Raw genomic sequence first — 26,836 nt, 5'->3', positions numbered from 1 at the left:
CTGTTGCGCGAGCTCTTTCGCAGATACACATCTTAATTTAAAAAAAGAGATAATGTTATTTAAATCTCGCCCGTTAAGTTTTCTTTTATTAAGATAATTGAAACAAATTGTAAGAATGAAAAGCGATTAAACGCATTGAGTATTAATGAAAATGAAATAGATTAGAACTCACGGGACATCTTTATGCTGCGAATTACGTGTAACATTTTACACGAGATAAGGAAAGCGTCGCATTTCGGTCGAAACAGATCTTAGCGTTTAACGTTATTTTTGTTTCAATTATTACTTGTACATTTTTCAGTTTTACTCTTGGGAGAATGGACACTTCTTCCTTATAAGAATTCGCGTATGACTTTTTTGAGGACAGAGACAACGCGAAGGCGCACGGGAACGTTTCGACGTGCTCGTGAGCGCCCGAAACAAAACTTTACGGCAGCTAGAATAACACGCGCGTAAAGATGCACGCGGGTCAGATAAAGACGTGGATAAGGAACAGGGCCAAGACGATCAGGGCGCGGGCACAATACATCCGTTAGATGCAGGAAGCCGGTGGTGAACCTGAGCGGGAAGGGAAAGAGAGAGGCAGAGAGAGAGCGAGAGAGAGAGAGAGAGAGAGAGAGAGAGAGAGGACGGACCGGCGGACGATCCTAATCTTTCTCGGGCCGGGGCCACGGCCGAAAATTCAATTAAACTTTTGATATACGGGCGAAGCGCGCTGGTTCGCCGAGCGCGGCTGTGTAAACGAAAATTTCGCAAGCTTCACGTACTTTCCTTGGCCGATTCGGCCGCCCGATGGGATCATCCGTAGACACGTTGCCATTGCCGACTCCTAAAACGATTAAGCCGCGGCGAGTCGCTCGGTGCGAGGGCACATCACCGTGACCTAACATTCATTCTAGCTACGGTACAGTCCGGCTTTTCTGAATTTTCGTCCCTCGGGCGGTAACCCTCGAGCAATATCCAAATCTATAGAGAAAGAGAGAGAGAAAGAGAGAGAGAAAGAGCCGGAAGAGAACCAATAGAGATTTCTTTAAGAACGAGGAGAAACAGAAGAATGTAAAAGCATGATGTAAAATAATAACGCAAAAGGGATATGTCAACAAAAATAGCAAAATTATAAAAAAAGGACAATGATAAAAATAAAATAAGGATAAAATTACATGATATATTTGCAGCTTTAGATGTTCTACTTTTATCGTATATATTTCGTAACGCATCTGTTTCTTATGGTCCCATTCTTATTTTTGTTGCACTATTCTTCAGGATATCCGTGAGTCTCGGACAAGTCAAGAGAAATGTGGAATTAGGAAAGGCACGTCATCGGGAAATTTATCTCGTGCGATTTGCCGGATCGGGAGTTGCAGCGGTGTTCTGGACGCCCGGGGCGCCGGGCCGCTTCCGCCGCGAGGATATCGCCGATTGTCTCCTCGTTCCTTTCGATTTTTTTTCCTCCCTCTCCTTTGTCGGAGGACGCGCGGGGAGAGCGTGATTTGTGTAGGGAGCATGGGGGGATTTTTTTTTCCACCGTTGCTTATTCGGATCCGGGATTCGATTCTAAATTGAGATCGCGTGTTTAGGACGCGGAGGATTACGGGGAGGAAGAGGATTAGGAGCAAGAGACTCCGAAAGGACATCGAATGCCGGATCATCGTTGATGATAATTGATTCGTCGTCATGATTCCTGCCCGTCTCTAATTGCGAAACTGCTATTGAGTTGGAAACCGCTACAAGATTATGTTAATTTCGATCCGTATCGGTGAATAAGTACAACGTCAGCTTGACTTTTTCTACTCAACGTCACTTACGATTAGAGAATAGACGATTCTACAGACGAGCAACTGCCAATCACAAGAGTAGCACTAAGAGAATTTATTATTCTTCCCTGTAATCCTTTGATCTACTCATTATGTACATATAATAATATTGCATTTAAAATGATACACAATTCTTTATTCCCTATTAAATAATTTTACACTATTTCCCAAAATTTTTAATTCAATTTTCAAGCGAAAAGATTGTATCTGTCGAGCGTACTTTCCCGAAGGTCTCCTCGTGTATTCCGACGATTGCAGTCTCGGGAAGCAAAAGAAGCGGGTGCTAGGACATTGGCGTCTATTTTTACTCAACCTACGACGTAACTGTCCAGCTGCGGGTCTTCTCGCGGTCAAATCGTGCGAGAAATGCCACGAATCGGAGGCGACGAGGCGATTCGCTTTTCAGCCCGAGAAAAGGCAGGGTGTTCGCGATGCTTGGTTCCGGGCCCTAAGGAAGAAGGGGAAAAAAAAACTCGACCGGCCGATCCGTGGAAGAGCGACGATAATCAGGATTGGCGGAATTGCCGAAATGTGGTGCGCGCGTTGAATGAGAAGTGCGTTCGTCATTCCTGTTGGGGACGTCGCGGAGCTCTTTCTCGGACGAATCGTCCATCATAGGCAAATATGACAAGCGGGCAGCGCCCCCCACAAAGGGAATCGGCACCGTGAAAAATCTGGCAGAACTGACGCTGCAGATTCGGACCTATCTCGCAATTGGCGGGCCCGGTGAGGTAAGAGAGAAGCTAGTGTCCGCCGGAGGAAAAGGAGAAAGGGCGAAGGAGGCCCTTTTCCAATGTGTGACTTTCTTTTGGAGCGCGCGACGCAACTGGACACCTTCTGAATCGTCTGCAAGCCGTTAAATCGTTTACGATCCCCGCTCGAAATAGACTTTAACGTACTTCTGTTAAGGCGCAGAGACGCGCTGTCGTGACGCAAGAAAATATCACGGAGGAAAAATGTTTACAATATATCGTAACGGCGTTACACAATTTCTCATGTCAATAATGTTGTCACAATTACGCAGAACATCTTATGTGAATTACTATTAAACATTTTGCGCTAATTAGCACGGCTAGTTGTGAGAAAGTAATTTAAATTACTTGATATACAAACGATCTCAGAAAACCACAAGAGTACGCGAATCAACGAGTGATTTAATCGAAGACGACGCCGCATGTTTGAAATTGCCAACGAGAGAGCTCTCGGAAAGAAGGAAATTATTTTTTTCCGTTTTGTCGGCTATTTTTGTGCAGTCTTGCGCCCAAGAAGTTACTGACCTCTGGCCAGTCTGCGGTACAGCGAATCACCTATTTTTAAACGCACGAAAAAATGCATAGCCTCTCCCTTCCGAAAGAAATCTTGGAAACGGAGAGGAAGAGAGAGAGAGAGAAAGAGAGAAGAAAAACGCGCGAATGAATTTTATTATACAGTAATGGCGAGAAAAAGAAAGAGAAGACGGGTATAAGGAGGCCAAAGAGGAGGAAGGAGAAAGGTTGTTTTGTCCGTCGTCGATATTCTTGACAATGTTTATTTCGGAGAGACGGTCACGTATCCCGGTCAAGAAAACTTTCTGTTCCTCTCAAGTGTTTTACAAATATCATAAACTCCCTTCTTCAAGAAGGTGTCCGATATCCATCCTGATGACTGGCGAGCCCGGTCGCGACAAAACAAAAACGAAGGGAAAAAACACTATAGGAGCAGACGTCGCGCGAAAGCGAGCGTCATACAATCGCACGCCGTTCGAAGATTTTGATACTTCAAAATTTTCTGATTAAGTTACGATTTTTTTTTTTATAATTATTTTTTATTTTATGTTAACGTATCTGTGATTTCTCTTAATATAGTAATATTGCCGTAATAAACAGTTTGTAAAATTGTCAAATAATGAGTATTTACAAATGGAAGAAGGATGATTAAGTAGTTACATTTAATGCTGATTACGTAGACCAAAAGCAATTGCTTTTTAATTGCTTAGACGCTGGTAAAGTCAAAAGTCGTCGACCAATCGTTTTGAAAGAAACCCTAGAAACGCTCGATGGGACTGACCGATCTACCTGTTCAGGTGCAGCTATAGGGATTCCGGTGGCTCGCCAATTTAAAAGTAATTTTCTCGAATCCTTTTAAAAAAGAGGCCAGCCAAATCACGTCTTCCCACGGTTGGTCAGCTGGCCTGCGTCCAGAAGCGACGATCTTTCGCTCTATCCGCCCATCTCGCTCGGTTCTCCTCCACTTTCCTCTGTTCGCTCTTTCTTTCTTACGAATTTCGATTTTTCTACCTGGGATCTGTCTATCTCGAGTCATCCGAAATCTGGGATGGCGTGCAAGATCTATTTTACAGTTACGCAAAGAGATTCCCGCATGAGATAATGGGAACGTATCATCTCACAGTCCTAACATAAAAGCTCCTTAAACTTTATTTATAACGCGCACATCTCAGTTAAAGACGACATCGGATTATTAAATATACTTGTGATTTAATGAAGATATAATGATGCATTGCATATAAAAACCTAGCAAAAAAATTGATCTTCTACAGACTGAATCAAACGTATTCTATTCATAGTACGATTACGATGAAAATAATCAAATGTATCAAATGAAAATTCAAAACACGCAAATCATGAGCTACAATGTCCTGCGAGAACAATTGGACCGCGAGTTCCGGAGGAAAAAAAAAGAAAAGAGAGGCGCAGAGATCACTCCCAGCTGTGCGGAGTCAATTTTTCGGAAATTGCCGCGGCCCACGTCACCGGAGACGTTAATGTGAGATCTGGATATCGAGAGCGACCGAGAGCCGCCGGAGTAGCGAGAAGAATGGAATCACGATCGTATAATCGATCTCGATGAATGGCCGAAATTCGATCAAAGGGGGCGCTCGGCCATATTGGACGACGAGGAAGGACAGGGTCCTCGCTCGGGAAAATTTTCAAGAACACACGTGGTTCGTGTCGCTCCCCCCGGCCCTCCCTCCCCTCCCACTTTTTTTTCTCTCGGATCGCTTTTTATGTACCTCCTTCTTTTACGGGGCCCTAGGATTTTTTTCTTACCCCTTGGCCGGCCATCTGCTGCTACGGAAGGGGCGGCCAAGATGCAGGATCTATGAGGAGGGGTTATAGACCAGAGAAGAGGAAGAAGGATGCGTACACGGTGAGACGGCAGGCGAGAGATGATCCGCGGTGGAACGGAGGATACGCTCGGGAGGAAGGAAGACGGATGGAGAACAGAGAGGAGATCGAGGGAACCCATCATCCGGGGGTAATGGCTTAAGGCCCAGTTTAAGATCTCAGCTAGTAGCTCTTTATGTCTGTAGGACGAGATTCACATCTACAGGAATCGATTCGATGACGTCGATGCAGCCTGCGCTAGAAGAAGTGATCTACAAGACGAGTGGCCGGATAGCTAAATCTTATAAATAATGCTTTATTTAACAAATGGTTTCTATAACACGGCTTAAATGCAATTAGTAGATAAACAATTTTTTAAAATTGGTAACATTATAATTACTTATCAGGAGTAGATATATGAATATAGTCACATGAAAAGAGTAAATAGATTTAATAAAGTATTATTTGCATTTCATTTACTCTATGCGAACAAATTTTTTTATTTATTTATATTAAGTCTCAATATATTTTCATTTATAAAAATTTATTATCACAAAAAAATATTCAAACAAATTGTTTAAACGTGCAACTATACGTGTGACGCATTGAAGATAGAGTAAACAAAATTTAAGATTTAAATCTGAAATTTATATGAAACCGCATTATATTGTTTTGAACAAAAGTCCCAAATTTTCCATGAATATTTTGCATGGATTATTGAAGATGCGATAAAGATGATGAATAAAATTTTCTTATTTCTTTTCATTATATTTAATTGCTCAAATAATTAATTATTAATTGAATATTTTCCGCCCTTGCAATGTCAATAGCCGATTAAAACTGTTAAGTGAAAGCAATTCGAATGTCATGTGAAACACCTTTTCTTATAATAAGCGCCGTTATCCAGAAACTTTTTTTAAATCAGTGCTACGCCAACTGCGGTCCGTTCTCACGAACGGAAGGCGCAATCGTGCGCGCTTTCCCGAAATTTTTCAGCGGCGAGACCGCCATCGGCTTCTCGTCGATGCACCGTGCGAGCATGTGGACTCGGGGCTAACAACCTAGCAGTATTTTAGTTTTTTTTACTCCCCTCCCGAAAATCGTTTTTTTTTTCTTGCACCTTCCGCCGCTGAGAAGAATCTGTGCCATTCGGGATACCGTAAGGGTCGTTTCCTCCCTCTCTCTTTCTCTGTCTAGTGCGTTCTCTTCCCCCTCCCTCCCTCGTTCTCCCCGTTTTTCTCTCCGTCCACAAGGTGTTTCCGTCCTGGTGCAGTTCCGGCGCCCTCTCCCCCTCTCCCTCCCTCCGGTCCTCATTGGCCCCTAGGTGAAGGAAAAGAAAAAAAAAATAACCGTGCACCCTCGGTGGAGGCTCCCACCACCCCACGGTGCCCGTTCGCGTACACACGTATGTGTCGCGATAGAAGAGGAATGCACCTAGAGCCGCACCAGCACAACGGTGCGTTACCCCCGAGGAAGAGCGCAGGATGTTTTTTTCCGGTGCGCCACGGTGGGCCGTGCGAAAGCCGGCGCGGTGAGAATTTTTTTATGCAAAAATGGACATGGGAAAAAACGGGAGTCCGTGGACCAACATCGGTCGAACGTCGACGTCACGCGCGCCAGGTGCGTCGATATGATGCGCCGGGAGGGTAACCGGAAGTATTTTAATTATTATTGGACGTGATTTCTCTTTTTCGACGCACTGTGGAGACCACGGACGTTACAATTATAAAATAGAGAAGTAGTTCGTAATTCTAAATTATTTCGAATTTAATAAAACAAAGAAATATGCATATATAGATTATATAAGTCTGGCACAGAAAGAGTTTCTTTAGACACTCAAATAATGAATAATTTTAGATACATGTCAACCGGAAACGAAATTAAACATTTTCTTAATTAAGGCGATAGCGTTTCATCATTATATATATTATAAATACCAGTGTCATTTAAAGTCTTCACCTATATATAATCGCATATAGTATGTGAGACAGGATCGAAAAGAATAAAAAGCCGAAAATAAAACGCAAAATAGTTTACATTATGTAGACGGACTTCTAGTTGTTCTTTTGGGCCACATTGACAGACAGCGATTATATATATGGTTCTCATTAATTCCTAACAAAGTGGACTAGGTTCACTGCCAGAATCTAACGTGACCCACTTTGCCATCTGTGGTAACGGAAATTAGATTACGCTAGAAGTTAAATTAAAATTTTGAGATCTGAGAGTTCAGCGATCTTGCAGATAATTATAATTTATCTTGCAAACGATTATAACGCGAAAATCCAACAAAGCATACATATAATACTAGCTGGCAATGCGAATCAAAATTTGCACCATGAAATCCGTATATTGGAGATAAAGATACTAGATTTATCAAGTCAAGCATCTCAAATAATCTATGAAACTTAATCGAACATCAAAATTTAGAGGAAGTTCATTACATCATATTATAATTTATCATTTTTCATTTATTATGTATAATATTTATCGTATATTATTATATTTGTTATTATATTTGTCATTTTTTAAGGTATATTCTGCTTTCACTCTTATGTTCTTACATTGTTTAGTCTAAAATAATAAATAGATTCTTCCTTTCACGTGTAATCTTTCTTTCTCTCTTTTTCTCTCGCTCTCTTCGTTTGATTTCGTTGTTTCCTGCTGTCCTGATTTAGTACACCGTTAAATCATCGATGGCGACCGTCTTGTCCTCAGGCGCGGAAAGGTATCCCACGAGAATGCGAAATTCTGCACGACGTTAATCATCCGCGATGATCGGACGGGCACCGTCGTCGATGCGCACATACCGATACATATCGAATCCGAAAGTTTTTCGCCACACAGGCGAAGCTCTCGTCGAAGGAAGTAAAAAAGAGGAAATATATTCGCGCGCACGTGCGATAGAATTTTCTCACGCAGCTTTCCCGACGCGACAATTTTTCAAATTCGCCATTTTAAAAAAATATATAACTGACGCCTGTATACTTTTATAATTAACAGAATGTTAATGTCGTCAAACAAATAAAAGAAAGAATTTCTCGAGGAAGCAACGAGTTTAATTTATATTTTGCATCCATAAAGTATCCCGGAATATTATTTTATAATATATATTATATTTATCTTATTAAAGAAATGCATATTTTCCACACATGCGCATATTGGGTAGACTGTATAGAAATTAATCGAGTGATTAGTGATTGGTTCGATGACCTCCGGGAGTTCCGCGTGGGTTTCCGCGGCGCAGTTGACGATTGTCAAAAATTTGCTTGGCGGCTAGTCGGGGCATATCCGGTTACGAGAGAGGGGCTCTTCCAGAAATATCCCGCGGCCTCGGGAAAAAAACGATAACGCGGCGGGCAGGGTGGCCGATTTCCCGTGCGTGCGTGCGTGCGTGCCGATGGGGACTTTCCAGGAAAAACGGGCCGCGCCGTTCCCGCGTGCGCGCGTGCACGAGAAGACCCGGGGCCAACCCTTGCGACAAGGAAGGTCCAAAACTTCTAAACACCCTTGGCAAGGGGTCCGCGCACGCCGTTCTCCGGTTATATTTTTGGTAACTGTCTCTCCTCGAGTACAACACACATGCCGCAGTGGCGTAGCCACGAATAGATCGCGCGTCCACGTGGTCAATTACTCGGTCGAAAGTTTTGGTCATCGACAAAAAGTCGAGGAGGGACAAAGAGGGCTTAACGATCGAATCCGCGCGTCGCACACGATCGTAATGATACGATGATACACATGTATCGTATAATAAATAAAATTGCTGCCGTATATATAACTTTTTCCGATTTAAATTACACGATGACAAAACAAATCGTAAATCCTACAAATTTAACTAAATAAAATACGTGACGCAAGGTTTGTTTTAACGAAATTTAAAAACAGTTTATACAGTCTTTAATTATATACTTGTTACGATTTATCTAGGTTCTGTCAAAAATGTAGAAATTTCCAAAAGCAGTTCGGAAACAACTATAGTATGGTTTCTGATAATCCCTTGACCATCTCCGGTCACCGATACGATTACCAGCGCCGGCATGCAGTCGCTTCGGGGATCATTTTACTTTTATCTCCAGACCTTCTTGTCCCTCTTTCGCGGTGGCATCAAGGGAAACGGAGAGGCGAGTCGCGGGGAACAGAGAGGGAAACGATAAACTCCCACGAAGAGCTGGACGCGGGAGCGCGGCCGAAACCATTGGACCTCCTCTTCGTCACCGTCTTGGTCGTCGTCGTCGTCGTCGTCGCCGTCGTGGTCGTCGTCGTCGTCGGTGCGAGGCACATGTGCACGTCGCCGAGTCGCCAGACAGATCTTTTTTGTCCCGAAGTAAAAATAATCTTTAAAACCCCGAACAGGATGCGTTGTTAGGGCAGGGACCACGGGTAGGGGAGCTGAGAGAAGGGGGCGAGGAGGAGAGGAGGATAACGCGCGGGCATCGTCACCAAGACGGTCCACGCAGTCACGGTTTTTTCACCCTTTGGACGGCTCGTCTCCCTGTAACGGGTGTCCGAAATTAACGTCCTGCGACACGGAGGGTCGCCCAACTCGCGCTCTCTTCGCTCCGAACGACGCGTCTTTCGGCCGCATCTGTCGAAAATGCGGCTTGGATGATGATCGTCGCGCCTGGGAGAGGCGCCGGGAGTGCCGGAGGACGAATAAAAAAAAGGACGTGGATAGAGGATTGTTAAATATAAAAATTCTTTCTTCATCTCTGTTGGAAAATATCTCTCGACGATTAAGACAAATGAAACTAGAACGGTATTTGTTGTAGACTATATGGCGAAGAAGAGCCGACAGCCGAGAAGACGCGACATCTCGCAACTGTGTGGCATTGTGCTATCGCAGATCACCCGGTGGTCGTATCGGCGACACACTTCGGCGGGCGCGTGACGAGTACATTATCGCGGTCTGTTGGTATTGTTTGACTTAACTAGATGAACGCGCCGATGTACGGCGGCATGTGTCGTCACGCGACAAAACCGATTCAGAATGCTCCGGAAAACGCAATAGCTCAAGTACGAGGGATTCTTTTCTGGAAAATAACTGAATTACGTGCAAATAGATTTGTCCTGCAAAATTAAATTTAATATTTGAAATTAGAGACTGACTTTTTACGTATTATTGACATAATTAGCAATCGAAGAATCTTTTGTATTCTTTCTGCGATAATTTCATGTGCGCGTGTATAAATATTGTACATTATTTAGATTTTTTTAAATATGTAACACGTGTCCAGTTAATGTCAGTTAATATGTATAATTTTCTCACAACGCAGTTGTTGCATTATAAAATTTCACCGTTAAAAATTTTCTAGAATATTACTGCACTTGTAACATTTTCTGCTTCTTATTTGAAATTAAAAAATCATAATTTTTAAAAATTGAAAAGTTTCATTCTCGATTTCGAAATCGAAGAGTCTCCAGGTATTCATAATCTGCCGGAACTGGCTTTTCTGTCAATCCCTATTCGTTTCGTATTTATTTCGTTTCGCAAGCTACGGAAGGAGAGCCTTGTTAGGGAACCGTGCTGTCTGCGCGGTCTGAAGTAGAGTCGCAGAAACACGCGTGAGCCGAGAGGCGCACAGAGCGCGGAAAAATTCTATGAACTTGCGGTCGTCCGGAATACAGTGGCCCCGCGGTAATGAATGTGGGAATTTCACACGGGTCAACGGATCGCTGCCTTTTCTAGAGATACGTGCGAGGTGCACTTGGAGTGCATATTCTTTCTCTTTCTCTCTCTCTTTCTTTCTCCCCCCCCCCTTCCCATTCTCCTCTTTCCCGACTTACTCTCTCTTCCTCTCTTTCTCTCTCCCCCTCCCTCTTTCTGCCGGTAAGACGAGTCAAAGTGTATCCTAACGTGTGTGCCCGTAATAAACCGCTTGATAACTTATGCATTCCGAGCGGGCGATACTATCTATCTAGCGCTACCGTAAATAAGATATACAAACTGAATGCGGCGCATATAAATTCGCGAGTGCATCGTATAAACGCGCGCGCGGTCCTCCCGATCCCCGGACGCGAAAGGCACTCGCTAAATTGCGCGTCGGGAACTTTCCTCGCGCGATCTGGATTCGCTAATTCGTCCGCAGGCGCAGGCAATCTAGCAGCCGTAGGAGACATTCTCTCTCTCTCTCTCTCTCTCTCTCTCTCTCTCTCTCTCGGTACCTGCATGGCTCGCGCGTTCGTTCAATGCACCACAAATAAATTACTGCATGCGATCGCGCATATACGTGCGATATCTCGCCGTGTATCGGCCGGAAAATGCACCTGCTACGAATCCAACACGGTTCGAGCGAATTCCCTTGATCGAGCGTAACGAAGTTGCTTCTGAAAACTGTTCGTTGCAGAGTCATCGATGGGGAGATCTCGAACGGAAACGAGAAAAGATAACAGATTCAATGAGTGTTTACGTGAACGTCGCAAAAAAAAAAAACGCGCAGATTAGTCTTCTCGCCGGGTTCTTACGCCGCTGATTCGCGTGCCGAGCACTCATTACTCTCCATTGTGAAATCTCGCTACGTTTTTGCGCTACATACGTTCGGCAATCGCGGTAACCAGTCTGCCTGAACGTCGAAATCGGTCGATTACGCGCGATTAAGATATATGCTGCCGCATTGACTACATTGCTCGATAAACAGAAATATTTGCCGTAATTCTTAATTCGGAAGAATCTCTAAACTCTTTCTTACTTACAAAAAATTGCGCAAAAACATTTTATGAAATTATTTATATGAAATGAAAAAACGTGAGTTTTTTTTGTCTTTGCAGCCAGGCTTTTTAGGAGTGAGCCTATAGCGTTACTATTTTTGTACCCTCTGTCAGAAAAATTCCAATAATACTATTCTAATATTATTTCGTTACATTTATCAGTAAATAGGTGAGATAGTTTGACGCCAAATGCAGGCTTCATGAAGGCTAATCGAAAAATAACTCAAATTCTCTTGTCCTTTAGAAAACCTTTCTCAGATTGGCTGGTCGAGATACGCGAACGGGCCCACGAAACACTGTCCAGGAGGCCCCGAAACGCTTAGGGCCTACACAGCGCTAGATAATTTTTTGGGGGATTGTTAAAAGTCACTTCAGAGACGCCTCCGCCGAAGAAACAGGCCGAGGACAGGCTGCGTCTGAGGCCTGGGAAGCATTTTCGGCGGTCTCCTCTCCCCTCCTGCGCCCACCCTCGCCCACTCGACTCGAGGAAAGTAGAAAAGACGTCTCTCCTCGCCCTCTCCTCATCCGGCGGAAAATTAAAGGGCGCATCCTATCGCGTGGTCCGTCACCATCCGGACCGGAGATGAGAGAGGCACGACGTCGTGTAATACGTAAGGTATATACGCGAATGCGCGTACGCATGGCGTAAGCTTCCTTTGAAACTTCGAACTTCCTATCGCGACCGTCGTGCCTCTTTGTAGACGAATGAACGTCTCGTATCCTGGATAATGCGAGGTTCTTCACCACGTTCGTCTCTTTCCATTTTACCTCTTTCCCTCTCTCTCTCTCTTTCTTTTCTCTGCTCTCTCCCTCCCTACCACAATTCCGCATCTTATCCCGCTCGCCTGGTCGCAGGATCGAGATCCTCCGTGGCGGTAATCCCGACGTGGAAAGATCCGCGTCGCGGATATCGATCCCACAAGTAGAATGAGGGGTTTTAGTCGCGGAATAATTAATGTGAGAGAGCAGGTACTTCTGTGTGCTCCTCTCCGCTTTCTCTGTGATTCGACGCTGTGTGTTTACGGCGAGTTCGAGGGACGACGCGACGAGCGTGCATCGCACCGCTGCTGGTACGATCGGTTCGTAAATCTGGCTGCGATCCACATACATTTAGCACCGCTTGATGCTCGGCGAGATTGCTTTTTTCCTACATTCCTACACTGTTTCGTAACGAAGTGATAATAAATGCGAGAACTAAACCAACGTTTCCAGCATCGTAGAAAATGTTTTGAATCTTTCATTATATTTTCGTACCGTATATTTGTCACTTGACTTTTTTATCGTATTCGATTCTTCTACTTCGTATCATATGCGTGCACAGAATGTATGACACATTAAAAAAAAAAAGAGTTTAATTAAACCAAAAGATAACATCTCTGGTTATACCAAATGCGTTATGCAACGCGACAGTGCCTTATGACTGAGTTTTCGAATCAATGGCATTAAAATAAATTTAACTTGGAACCTCTGTCTTTCGTGTTTCGATAAGGTACAGTGGGACCCGCAACTTCCGAAAAGTCTTCTGTAGTTAGTAAAAGTAACTTGAAGCAATTTGTCACGCGCACCGGAATTCTGCTACAGAAACTCATCGCCGGGTGTAACGAGTGCGGCAGCGATCAGCAACGAAAACTTGGCATCGCTCCAAGCAACATTAATACGTTCGGGTATTACTGCGGTAACTTAAACGCCTGGTCAGCATTAATCGCATCGTGAAGGTTGCGCTCTTATCGCATTTCCAAATATTTTCTTTCTTTCTTCTTTTTTTTTTTCGTTTGCATTCTGTGAATACATATACAGGAGTGGTTCGACGAAGAAGGTTGTAAAAAGAGCGCAAATAACGTATTTTGTAAGCAGCTTTGCTGAAGTTTAGGTCACAAGTTAATTGAGGACTTATTCAACGTTGATTGAAGATATAGTTGCAAGAGTAAATTATCAATTGTCACTGTCGAAAGCAAATTAAATAAATACGAAATTCGATAAAAGTAAAATGTGTCTCACACTTGTCTCCCTGTACATACACGACGCGCCGGATGATACAAAACCATTGGCCTCCTCGCGTCCGTTGGTAACGTGTCCGAAAAATCGTATCCGCCGCGTTCGCGCCACCACGCGCGCGCGGGAAGGGTTGCGTTTTGGAAAAAGCGCGCCTTTCCCCCCACCACCCGTCGCGTTAGAGATACCCGCGATCTCCCTCCTCGCGGTTATCTCCCGCGCGACAAGGACACGAGGAACGTCGGCGCCGATATCAGCGCGCGCGCACGAGAGAGAGGGAGAGAGAGGAGCGGATCTGGATGCCCGGCGATGAACGAGGAGGAGAGACGCGGGCGCGCGCGGGCGTGTGTATGTCGAGCCGTAGGTGTATACGCGCGCGGCTACAACGAAGTTTGCCGCCGCACGCGAGTGGAAGGGAGAGAGAGCGAAAGCGAGGGAGAAGAACCGGGAAGAGGTGTAGAAAGGGAGCGCGCGACGCAAGGAGGGGAGGGGAGAGAGAGCGCGCGCGCGCGAAAGAGAGAGAGAGAGAGAGTGAGGGATGGAGGGGGGGAATAGAGAGAGAGAGGGAGAGCGTTACCCCCACCACGGGGGGTGAAAACTACCCTGAGAGCGCGTGGGGTGTCCGGCCTCGGCGCCGAGGCGAACCGAGCGCGTCCGAAGCGAGCGGCAGTGCCCGACACACACCAGGTCCCGTACGGCACACGACTAGAGGCGCGCACAGTCCGGCACAGTCCACTCGGCGATACGACTCATGCTGGACCGTCGTCGCTCTGGTCCACGCCGGCATCAGGCATCCAGCACCCGCGCCGCCGTCGCCACCAGGCCGCCGCACCAGACAGCCGCACCAGCCCGCCGAGGCCACACGTCGACGAGGACGCGGTGCCGCCGACGCACGTCGACGTCGACGTCGCGTCATCGGGATCGCGCGTGGTCCAGGGACCGCGGGTGCACGCCGACTGCTGTTGCCGGCAATTCAAAATAGAAAAGAAACATATAAGGAAGCGCTTCAAAGAGAAGACAGAGAGAGAGAGAGAGAGAGAGAAAGAGAGAGAGAGTGAGGCTTCAAAGGATCCGAGGATACCGCTGGACGACGACACCGTCTGGGAACTTTGGTTCATCGAACTCGCGCGAAACTCTACGGGACATTAGCGCGGCGAGCGACGCTTTTGAACGTTTGTTTATATTTTTCCTGTTTCCCTTTTTCTTAATCTATATCCACTCTGTGGCTGCCGTGACGGCAGCCGAGGCTCAGAAGGTGACAGGACAGCCGCAAAGTGAACGAGATCGGTCAACGACAGGGGATTCCGGCAATTACGGATATTTCGGTGAATTCGTCATTGTGTTTGGGGGGGAAAAAGGGAATCGACTGTGACTGTGAACTCCGTTGACCGCGACGACGAAGCCACCGCGACGACCGAGGAGAGTGCCCGCCGCGACAGGTCGTGCCGCCGCGTGTCGGCGCAACGTCGGCAGGTGCCTACACACAGGGGAACTACTGTCAATCGCGAAGGTGCCGCCGTTCCCGCCGGACGAGCACGTAAAACGTCATCATCCCGCACCTGTGCGCACCTCTCCCGATCGTTCCGGTCAGTTAGTCACACGGTCAGTCCGCATTCGACACCACTCGGTTCGCAGTTGTCGTCGCGCTGTCACATATATGTCGCGCGCGGTAAACGCGGCGCGGCCGCGGAGAAATGCGGCCGACGAGGGCTATGAGGACCGACACTAGTTGACGAAGAAGTGTCCAGGTTGCGGTGACGTGATCGGATAATCGGGAAGACAGCGCGAATCGCGATAGGAGAGAACTGGACACGCGGCGTGTCCCTAAAGGAAAAAGAGAGAGAGAGAGAGACAGTGAGGACAGTGTTTCGATATTCCGGGAAAAATCGGATGGACCCTCTCGTCGCGGAGGGCGAAAACACGCGGCGGAGGTGAGAGGGAGGAGGGCGGAAGCGTGACGAGACGGCCGAGATCGGGATCGGGTCCTTTGTCCTGTTGTTCTGCCACCGACGTGCGCTTGTCGCTTCCTCCTTCCTCATCTCGTCCCCGCGGATGTGATCCAGGAGACCGGTAGAAGATAACGATTGACCCTTGGATCCCAGCAGCAGCGGCAGCATCAGCAACAACAACAACAACAACAACGGCAACAGCAACACTTTTCCGTCCTGGACGCACGAAGCTAAGGCCGTTCTTCAAGAAACAGTGTTAACGCGACGAGAATCGAAAATCGCGAACGCCACCATGAGGATCAAAATGCCCGCGGTCAGGATCGCGCAAGGTGAGTGACAACAATAATAAAATATCACATTCACAGCGAATCTTCACTCTTATCCGTCGACCAGTACGAGCTCTTTTTGTTTTCTCGCGTTTACGCCCCGCAATGTAATTGTCGGCAAGAAACGCTAGGTGATGACAACACGTCCGAAATCATTGCCCACCGTGCGGATCACATCGAGCTTAATTGTCACGGAAGCGAGACGCTCGTGGCGGCCGACGGACGGTGCGAAAACACGCGATTAGACACACGCTAAATGCGTGATATTTGTCACATTTGCGAAAATGATACGTTCGAAATCATGTATCGTGTTTACGAATACACATTTTGTGCCATGCGGCTAGATAAAGTAACAAAATGAACAATGGAGTTATTAAAATCGTAAAAACATCACTTATTTTACAGTAAGGTATTTCACACCTTACTTTTACCTTAGATAATTGAGATTAGATTAATAAGATTAGATCTTAAGTATACGAGTTATATCATTTTATTTTAACTTGCTCTCGATTAATTCCAAATCTATATATGAGAAAGAAATAACTTGTGAAAGTTTTTTTATAATTAGAACAATCGTATTGTTGATAAATGTTTATAAAAAAATGATTACGTAGGTTTTATCAACGTTACGTGTAATTTAAATACATTATAGTTTATTTCTCCGTAAAATCAAAACTGAGAAAAAACTAGGAATTAAAAGGGAAAAAACTTAAAGAACTTTGCAATAGCCACATATCTGTTATCTAAAAAAAAAAAATAGTAAGATATCTTCAAATCCCTTTAAACTAATTGCAAGAGTATCCAAAACAAAAATATCTATAACACAATTACATACAATAAAAGTTTCAACGAGCAAATATGTGCTTTTTGTACGTTAATATTTTTTACTCCGTTTAAAATTTCTGTTTTATACATTTATTGTGTATTTTGCCAAATTTTTATGTTACAATATGAAAAAAAAGATGGTAAAACACAATTTCTTGTTTAAATCGCAAGATATTTCAAATTTTTCACATATTGAGATACATTCTGCATCCTTATAGATTGCCTTCTTAGGAACTTTTAATATTAATCTTTTGTTACCGATGTATGTAAAGACAGTATACCTTTAATCAGAGGCATAATTACTTGCGGATCCAAACGATTATGTCGATGTAACTCGATTTTAAGTTTTCGAGAGCAGATCAAAAGTAATCTCTCGCCGGATTGTTAATCGTCGGCGACAAATCCGTACCATTTGTAACGAGAAACTCTCGGTGCTCATCGGCGGCTCGCAAATTCTTCCACGGCGATCCGTGGATCGGATAATCGTAAATCGTTTTTAATCGAGTCATGCAAAGTCCGGCACGCTCTACTTCGATTCTAATCATTTTATGATCCGTTTCAATTCATACGGTACGTCAATGTGCATTTTTATCGTAGTATAAACAAAGCGATATGGAATACGACAAACTTAAAAATGTCAGATTCCTTCGCTGCCGTTAATTTCTTGGCAAGCGATGCTTTCGAGAGAAGAGAATTTAATGCGGTAGTTATAATACAAGTCTTCGGCGTTGGTATCCCGATCGCGATCCGGTAATTAACTCGGTTTCCTTGGAAAAAGCAGTCGCGTCCCGATGAAGAGGGCAACCTGTCGATGAGGTAAGCGCACGATCGTTCCTCGTGGCGTGGTGCAACAAAAAAAAGTGAAAAGGATCGGCGGTCGCGTGGCCGAGGACGGAGGGAAGGTAAAAAAGCTACGAAAAGCGCGAGAAAGTTAAGCGCGAGAAAGATGGGGGGAGAGAGAGAGAGAGAGAGAGAGAGAGAGAGATAAGGAGAGAGAAAAAGAGAAAGATGGGGTACAAGGAGAAAGAGAAAGTGTGTGTGTGAGTGAATGAACTAGGGGGAGAGGAAGAGGTCGAACGAGAGCGAAAGAGGGAAAAGAGGGATGGAAGGCCAACGTCTTCGGGTAACTCGTCGTCGGCTGAATTTTTAATTAGTCCGCGACAGCCCCCACCAGGCGAGGAGAGTGGAGGCGACGAAGGTGGTGGAGAAGGAGCCGGAGAGAAGCAGGAGGCAGAGAGGTGGAGAAGGAAGAGGAGGAGGAGGAGGAGGAGGAGAAGGTAACGGTGCGGCGGAAGGCGCGGGGTGGGCGGCAGAAAGGGCGGCATTGTCATGCGCGCGTTTTTCACAGACTTTTCCACCCCCGCGGCTGCTACCCCCCGTCGGCAACACCCGCCCCCGCGTGGCACCCCCTCACCTCTACGGAACGGCGGCGACGCCGGCGACGGCGGCGGCGGCGGCGGCGGCGGCGGCTCCTCCGTTTTCTTAATTACAACTGCGATATTCTTTAGTTCGCGCGATGACGCCGCCGCGAAAAGATACCGGAATATTTCTCCGGCACCGATTATCCCCACACGCCCCGATTACTCCAACTTGGTTGACCTTCGTCAGAGGGTAGCGTGGCGATCGATAGATCATCAATGAACCAGGTCGATTCGCGTGTGACGACAAACAATGTAACGCTATGGTTTCTAAGACGTCGAGGACTGATAACGGCTCGCGACGATCGATCGCGGGAAGAAAGATGAAAACGACGTCGCGACAGACGAGATCGCGAATCCGCGAGTTTGCGTATCTGCCACCATGAAGCGAGAGAGAGGGCCAGTGACCAGTGCCGAAAGATTTTAACCCCTTGAGCTCCAATTAAGCGGCCATTTTTATGACATATATCGGGCTCGAAATTGAGCTCGATTTTCTCTTTGAATTTGAACCGACCTCTAGAACAGGATGCCGAGAGAGAACCGCCGAGGAAAGTCCTGTTTACTTCTCGGCTAACTATCAGACGGCTGACGAACGACAAAGTGACGACTTCGTGAACGTAGATGTGACGATGATGATGGATGTGCTTGATCGTTTCACCTCATCCTCGTCTTACCGCAGCTTTGCACGATACCGGTGAATCGATGATGGCGCGAATGGTATCGCCCGTTATTCGCGTTAAGGTGAGTTTCCGGCGGTGTTAAATGAGACACATTTCTCTCTTTCTTTTTCGTTTTTCTTTCCTCCATGACAATCACAGGTCGCGGACAAATCGGTCAAGCAGAACAGATTTCCAGAATGTATGAAGAATCGGCCATAACGAAGGGAATGTAGCAGATTACGAGCTGTCATGTTCTCGTCTCGAGCTTTTTTGAACCTTTAAATTCGTGTTTGCAAACGCGGAATTATCTTCTTGCTCGAAACGATGTGTATATCGCGTGTCTACACCTCGATTATCTTACCGCCTGCCCGGGATATCCTATGTCCCCACCTACGTACGTAGACAGGCGGCGGCAAATAGATCGCGCATTTACTCGCGCACGTCGAACGGCGAGTATCACATCCTATCACACGATCACTTTCCCATAACGACGCGTCATGCAAAGGAGACATGTGTATGAGTTATCTGGTAACCCGACACTCGCGATTGATGCTTTTTCGCGGAGTCGAGGCTGATCGTCGCGAGGAACATTGTTGAGCGTTTCGAAACAAAAAAGTCCACCGGGAGCTGCTGGAAGAACGAACATGATGAAACTAATGAGATATTTGAAAATAAGAATTATTAACACACGTAGCATGAAAAATTTAGCTTACTAGAATTTAAGGATATATGACTGAAAAATCGAAATGTTTCAAACTGTTAAAAATTATACAGCATATTTAAAACGAAACTAATATTATATTAAAATTTTTAACGATCGTCTAGTTTTTAAGAGAATAAAAGTTCAAGTTAGAGTTTTATACATTTTATGACAACTGCATCGAACAATTGATATATCACGTACGTTACTTTTTAAAATGCTTCGATGTAATAATTATGTAGAACGCTCAGATCCGTTGCTACACTGAGAAAAAGGTTAGTTATTTGTGTTAATTTGACTAAATTTTTCAACTTGGATTAGTTTTCTTCAATTCAAATATTTTATGTATTTAAGTTAAATAAATAAATACTTGGACTGAAGCAATTTAATCAAGTTGAAAAATTTAATGAAATTAAAATTTTTTTTCTTAGTGCATGTCAAAATTTTTTGTAGTGTTTATCATAATTGTTGGGTGCATATAATTACTTTGACAATTCAACAAAAATATTTTTAGATTTATATCTCGCTAAATTTTTAGATACTTTAACTGTTCTTTCGATGTGTAAGCTTTCAAATACATTTACAATTACGTGTCTCATATAGCGATAGCATATAAACTTATTACTATAAATTTGCATTTTTTGTTAAACACCAGCACCGAGATATTAGCTCGATGTATTTTTCCGAATATAGAAATATATGTCATTGCCGACATCAAGGTAACATTGAGGCCATCATCTTATCGTACGTCTTTTGCAAATTTTAAATGACAAGGCATCATTGCAAATTAATGTTGTAAATCACTCGTCACTTTGCACATAATGCTAGTCAATAGAGTCGCCGTGAACATCGCAACAATGCACTAAGCCTTCAAGTGTTAGAAGCCGAATGACCAATTAACTGACCAGCCCGCATAGTCATTCGTTGTCAGAAGCTTCTTACACTTACACACAAAAGCCACGTATGTACTTTGTCCATCCGCATTTGCGGTTTATCACGAACGATTATCACGTAATCGCGTGGATTAGAGGACATTCTTCTGTTTCAGAATTAAAACGTAGATTCAAATTATTTTCTATATTGATGTATTAATTAGTTTCACGCAGCAGCATTAATATTTTCCGATATAAGTTTCTTAGGCTGACGGATTATCTTTGAGAACTCGTTGTAATTAAAGCCAGTAACGCTTAAGTCGAATAAAAGTTATTTTATTTTTATGTAATTATAAATCATTATGCAATTAATTTAATAACGATTTAGTGGAAAAATTGATGAATTATTACAATTATGAAGAAAATGCGGAAAACTATATTTATATCAATATTCAATTTGTAAATATGCAGCATCCGCAGACGTATGAAAGTTAATTATGTTAATTTAAGGTGATGCTCTTCTGCTGTTAGGCAGACGCCAGGCGGCAAAGGTTAATAAGCGCGCAATTACACCCACTGACCCGCGAGAAGGGTTTCTTGCTTGTCCCGTATCTAGTCTCGAGGTACTCCCGTAGATGTTATTTAGCAAACAGAGCGCTAAAGCTTTGCCCCCCGCCGGCACGTGCGCGGCATATGCGCCTTTTGCGTACGGCGTACGTGTTGAATATTGTCTTTGATGCGCGGCCCGTCGGAAGCCCTTCGTCTCCTTCTCGTGTCTCTCGCTCCTTGCTCTCACGTCACCCTCCCATCCTCTTACGGGATCCGTCCTCTCCTCTTACTCCTCTCGCGCGAGTCTCTCCGGCAAGTCCCTCGACCAAAAAACCGCTTTGATTTGATTTTCTAGATTAACCTTTAGGGCGCCGGGCGCGTGGCGAACCCTTTCCTTCGTCTCCCTCTCTCACGAGCCCTCTTCTCCATCTTTTCCCTTCCTTCTCCTTTGCGTCGGGATCCAGCACGCGACCAGGTAAGGCGGAGGCACTTCCGATTGTTCATGCACGGATGACACCGGTTGAAGAAAAAGCTTGCAAGCTTACTTTATGCATGCGGTATATATTGATATTCGATGAAAGATGCAAATTTTGAGTAATCAAGTCACACCTAATCAAATAAAACATCTTGGCAGCATCATTGATATTCACATATGAGTATTTCAGTGTCATATATTATGAATTAAAATTTTTAAGTGAAATTGATATTGTTCAAGGATTATTACTGAGAAACTTATATTTAAGGAATAAATATAATTCAATTGGGATATAATGTATATTGATCTAATAACAAAAATTAAATAGAGATATTATTGATTTGGCTTAGAGTATAACCAATATGAGAACGTCACTTAATAATCAAGAAATTAATGATATGATATCGTTATTAAATATATTTTAATTATTAATGCATTCGAAAAATCAATCGGTTCGGAGACCGACATCGAGATGGCACCACATATCATCACTGTCTGATGTCGCATTGATATCTGTTACTAAATGTTAACATTTGCTCTAATAAGTCCTTTCTCAGTCAAGAAAAAAAAAGGAGAAACGATTTTCTTCCATACATAATTATGAAAGAAAAAAACGTTTGTAAATTTAAATTATAATATGGATTATAAAATGAAATAAGACACAGTGAATAAAATAATGAATAAAAAAGAAATATTCTTTTTTAAAATACCTAAAAAATACGAAACTTTAGTTATTCGTGAAAAAAAAAAACAAAGTCGAATAACAATAAATGCTGACTAATTTTTGAATATCTTTTCACCTAACGAATTCCAATCAATCCGTATCACTAAAATTAAAACAAATATGATGGTACGCGAAAATCAATAAAGTTCCTCGCTCGATATTTCATCTTGAAGAAGCTTGATTAACTCGCGCCACGTTAAATATCGCGATTAGATGCACCAAAAAGAAACTGGCGGTGAGGTGAAACAGTGCAGGACGGAAAACTACGTTTCCGATACGGAGCTTCGAACTAGTTACAGGAGAAAATGGGGCAGACTACATGGGGCAGGCATTAATTACTCATCGGACTCTCCTTCAATCCTCCTAGTCCTACCGCCAGGACAGACGACGTCGATACGGTTTCTCCACGTCTTCGCCGAACTCGGCAACAACGGGGGCTGTATATCGTCCATCCAATCTGCCGGTGGGCAATTTCAGCTGAAATACGATGTCGTCTGGTTCGTTCGCGAGGCTCGTCGAGCTTATTGGCCGTGGTATACCCACCCTTAAAAAGGGGTTAAGATCGCGAGACCGGGCGCGAATAGCCATATTCTTCGCGACAAATGCGAATGTAAATGACGAACGAAAGAAATACGATCGATATCTTATAAAACAGGTGAATCTGAGATGCGTGACGGATTGGCTGAGCTATGTTATCTGAGAAATCGCTTTTTCCAGATATATCTACATATGCAAGATAGGAAGAAGCAACTGCAATTTGAAAAATAAATCCGTAACGTTGATTTAAACTTTTGTTAAGATCATTGAGATAGAAAAGAAATTCCGTTAAAGTGATGAAATGTCTAAGAAAATTAAGAATAGGAATGACAAACAATTTGGGACTAACGTGTCGTGGATAAATCCCCGTTTCATCGTCTTAATGTCGCCACAAGCGAAAATATTTTGTCCCCTCAAATAGCGACTCTATGGGAGGCAGAATAGACTTTGAAGAGACTCGGGTCGCTTTTCGACTTTTATTCAAAATAATGGATTTACAAGCGCGTCCACGGTGGCCGGGCGAACTTGCCGCGGAGAAAGACGGCCGCCCCGAAGAAAAGCAACGGGGACAGCATCGAGTTGCACTCGTAAAAAAAAAAAAAGAAGAAGAAGAGGGGCACGAGGAGGTGTCCGGCCTCCGTAAGTCGAGACTGTCCACGGCGACGAGAAGGCGCTACGAGGAAAATTTATGTTGTTTGCGGTGTCGGTTTCCTGGTCCATTGTCCACCATTGTCCGAGACCCTCCTTCCGAGGTGCGAACACCTTTCGAAACGATAATCTGCTCGTATTATTATACGCTTTGTCGGCCGTTCACTTGTCGGTAAGCAGGAGAAGGGAATGGACCGATTCTCCTACCTGACCAGGGGTCACTACGAAGCGCCTCCTTCCACTTAGGAAGTACAAGGTGGCCGGTCCCCTTTCCGGACGATCATCGACAACACCTTATGGGTCACCTGACAAGGGTCACCTCGGCGCGTCTCCCCCCGTACGGTGGAAAGTGAAGCAATCTGATTTGACCGGTTCAAAAGTGAATTCGTCACTAAGGCAAATCTAATTAATTTTTTCCTCCGCTTTTTCTCGACTTTATCATCGTACAAACTCTATCATCACAGCTATATATTGTCTCGATTTTGCTTATTGCCTTTCTAAATGGGCGCCACGCGTTATCCGTTAAGAAGAACTCTTTAAAAATTATAAGTACAATTATGTTTTATAACGTTTTGTCTTTTACTTTTACTGTTTTAATTGATAAATACCGACAAATTATACGTTTAAAAGCTACACGTGTCTCATACAGAACCACGATTTACCAATTAAGTTTTTATACAACAGGCAACGTTAAACAGAGCGATAATTTATATTGTGCGTCGAAGCACGTGTGCAAGTTCTCTACTGGTCCGGTGATTTCCTTCCTCGTGGCTACCCGTTATAATCTAATCCTCCACGACCGGCGCGCGTATGTAAACCACGTGGTGCGTATACACGGCGTCTCGCGGCATTCTATAAATACGGCGCGTTGGAGACCAAGTTCAGGGGAATAGGGAGGAACGTGGTGCTTTTATAGATATTCCCTTGGACTCGTCGTCTCGGGTTCGAGGTTGGATCTAGTTATGCGCTCTCGCGCGCTCTTTCTCTTTCTCTCTTTCTCCGTATACTCTCTCGCTTTCGGCCCCACGGCGAGCATTGGCCCCGCGCAGGAACTTCGACCGGAGAGCTACTTTTCCGCTTCTTAATGGGAACACTCGCGGAGTGCCGGAAGCGTGTAATTAAAAGGGAGGAAAAAGGATCTCCCGCATAATGACGCGTCCTTGAACATTACTTTTCACGCGAGGCGTATACGTGTTCGATACCTGGCGGGTTCGTTGCCTTCTAGTCGTGTCGAGACCTTGAGGAAGTCGTATTTACCGAGGAAGTGTCTGAAGCAGCCGAGTTTCTCCGAAATTGTCCCCACGGTCTTAATGTTTCCGCGCCGTAAGATCGCTGTAAGGAAACAACAATGCAATGAGAGACTTCTCCATGTTACAATTCTTAATCTTATGTGTGTAGTCCGTAGACTGATGAGCATTGAACGTCCCTTCGACGTTTATGTATTCAGTATTGTAATGCGCTGGAATTAGTACAAATTGCGATGTTACTAATAAACGTAGTTGTATTGTAGTACTTTCTTGAAAATCCTTTAACTAATTAGCTAATCAGCATTAACAGAATGCAACTATCAAATATGTAAGTTTCGGATTATTCTTCTACTTTTCGTAATAAAGTTTCGGGATTATGCTTAGAGAGCCAAATTCTAATCGCTAAATATTTCTTATTAAACTTTTACTGTGTATTATCGGATTGTTAAATTTAAAACAAGGTTTCGTTATTTTTTTGTGAATATTCAGCATTTCTATTATAAGTACATTTATCCCTGGTAAAGTCACGTTGAGGAATTCTAGATTTCTTTGATCTATAGTACAAGGAATATGTCATCGAATACCGGAAGGGGAAATGACGCTGTCGAACGTGATTTTCGGGTCGGCGAGCCAGATCGGATATTTGCTTTGACGAGGCGATAATGGGCGACATAAAGGAGCGACGTAATGGTCAAAAAGACAAGACTGAGGCAAAGCGGCGAAACAAAAGGCGACGCGAGAAATCACATCCGGCCATTGCTCGAAGGCTCGAAGGCGGAATAAAACGTGGAAAAAGCGTCAGCTTTGAAACGCGCGGGCTTTCGATTGGTTGCGAGACGTAGAATTGCACGGCGGGGTTCTCGATTTTTAGCAAGCTCGATCGAGACAAGGAGAGAGGAAGCCGCGCGAAGGACTGGTCGAAGAGAGTCCATTGTTACGGCGACCGGACCAATTGCGGGGCAGGTCCGCAGGAGGCCCCGGACGCGGGACTAAAAAAAAAACGAGATTAGGGTCACAGTTTCTTACGCACAGCTTCTTAATGTCCGACGCGCGAAAATTACAATGGTTGCAACGTCACCATTAGTCAGCAACGCAAGATGCGAATAATATTTTCCGCTAAAACCAATCAATAACCGGCAAAATTATTTAGATACGTATTACTCATTGTATTAGTTACTGTAACATGATGGATAAAACTTAAGGTGTTTTGATGTAATTTTGAAAGAATACGCGATACTTTTTATTCAATTTTGATAATCAAATAAACGCATAAAGTTTCGAATTCTGGAAAACAGGCAAAAATAGTATGAAAGAGATGCGGCTCACAGAGACATTTAGCAGCTATATCTCTCTGAAGAAGTCTGAATATTGTTTCGCGGCGTTAAAATAAATAACACGTAGTAATTTTGATCCAGTAATCGCGAGTGCGGAAAGTTAGGAGCAAAATGTTCGGCAGTCGCAAAGTGCCGCCGTGCCGGCGAATAAATTTGCACTTCGCGAATCGAGGCGGTCGGTGTGTGTATGGCGGTATATTCGTCAAACTAACGGCACATCTCCGCGCGAGCGACGCGTCGGAGACGCACAATTCGAAAATTACGGCGAGCTTCGCGAGCCACGCGCGCATTAATTCTCGCCCGAGAAAACTCGCGCGATCGTTAATTATTTCGCGTGACACGCTTCGGCACTTCGCGCGTTGTCAAAAGTTCGCATTCGGATGTTTTGCGGTGGTGCGCGGCGCGGAGTTTCGTCGCGGGGGCGGACGGGAGGGGGTGAGGGGTGTGCAGGGGGAACATTTTGAATAATGTAACAACGAAACCCCAGCCTCCGCCGTTCCCTACCACCCCCCCCCGCCCCCGCAACTCTCCCTTCCTCTTTCGTCTCTTTACCGCGGAACTTTCTAATTAACCGGCAAGAGCGAGAGAGAAAGCAGCTGAGAGAGGATATGGGGAGGAAAAGGGAGAGAGGGAGAGAGAGAGAAAGAGCACCGGTGGCCGGACAATACAAAGCGTACGGCGTGGCTTTGCCGCTTTGCGTTTCGTCGTGTTTCCCATTGGCGATCCTCGTTGCCGCTCTCTTGTCGTCGTCGCCCGCCCGTTTGTTTTTCCGTCATTGTCGGGCACGGTGTGGGCGACAATGACGGCTTTCCGACATGGAAGCGAACCACCGGTGCGTGATTTCATCATCATTGGACGAAAAACGTGGTCCGCGGTCTCAGCTGAATGGGGTGTCGCGTCAGCGCCGGCCTATCGGAATTTTAACGATACATTCTCATCGACGCAACGTCGACGTAAC

The 26,836-nt window shown here is 44.6% G+C and overlaps 1 protein-coding gene across 1 annotated transcript in view; it reads left to right on the top strand.

Annotated features, from left to right (window-relative positions):
* Window positions 1-14,166: 14,166 nt before the first annotated feature.
* Window positions 14,167-26,836, top strand: part of LOC105839492 (B-cell lymphoma/leukemia 11A) — a 33,503-nt gene continuing 20,833 nt past the window's right edge. Inside the window, exon 1 of the mRNA XM_012685833.3 lies at window positions 14,167-15,893. Within this exon, the coding sequence (XP_012541287.1) occupies window positions 15,857-15,893 (37 nt within the window). The 5' untranslated portion in view covers window positions 14,167-15,856. The remainder of the gene's footprint in view (window positions 15,894-26,836) is intronic.

Source organism: Monomorium pharaonis, chromosome 3 (assembly GCF_013373865.1).
Source record: "Monomorium pharaonis isolate MP-MQ-018 chromosome 3, ASM1337386v2, whole genome shotgun sequence".
NCBI lineage: Eukaryota > Metazoa > Arthropoda > Insecta > Hymenoptera > Formicidae > Monomorium > Monomorium pharaonis.
The sequence above is the reverse complement of the archived record's forward strand: the minus strand, read 5'-3'. Positions and strand labels throughout refer to the sequence as shown.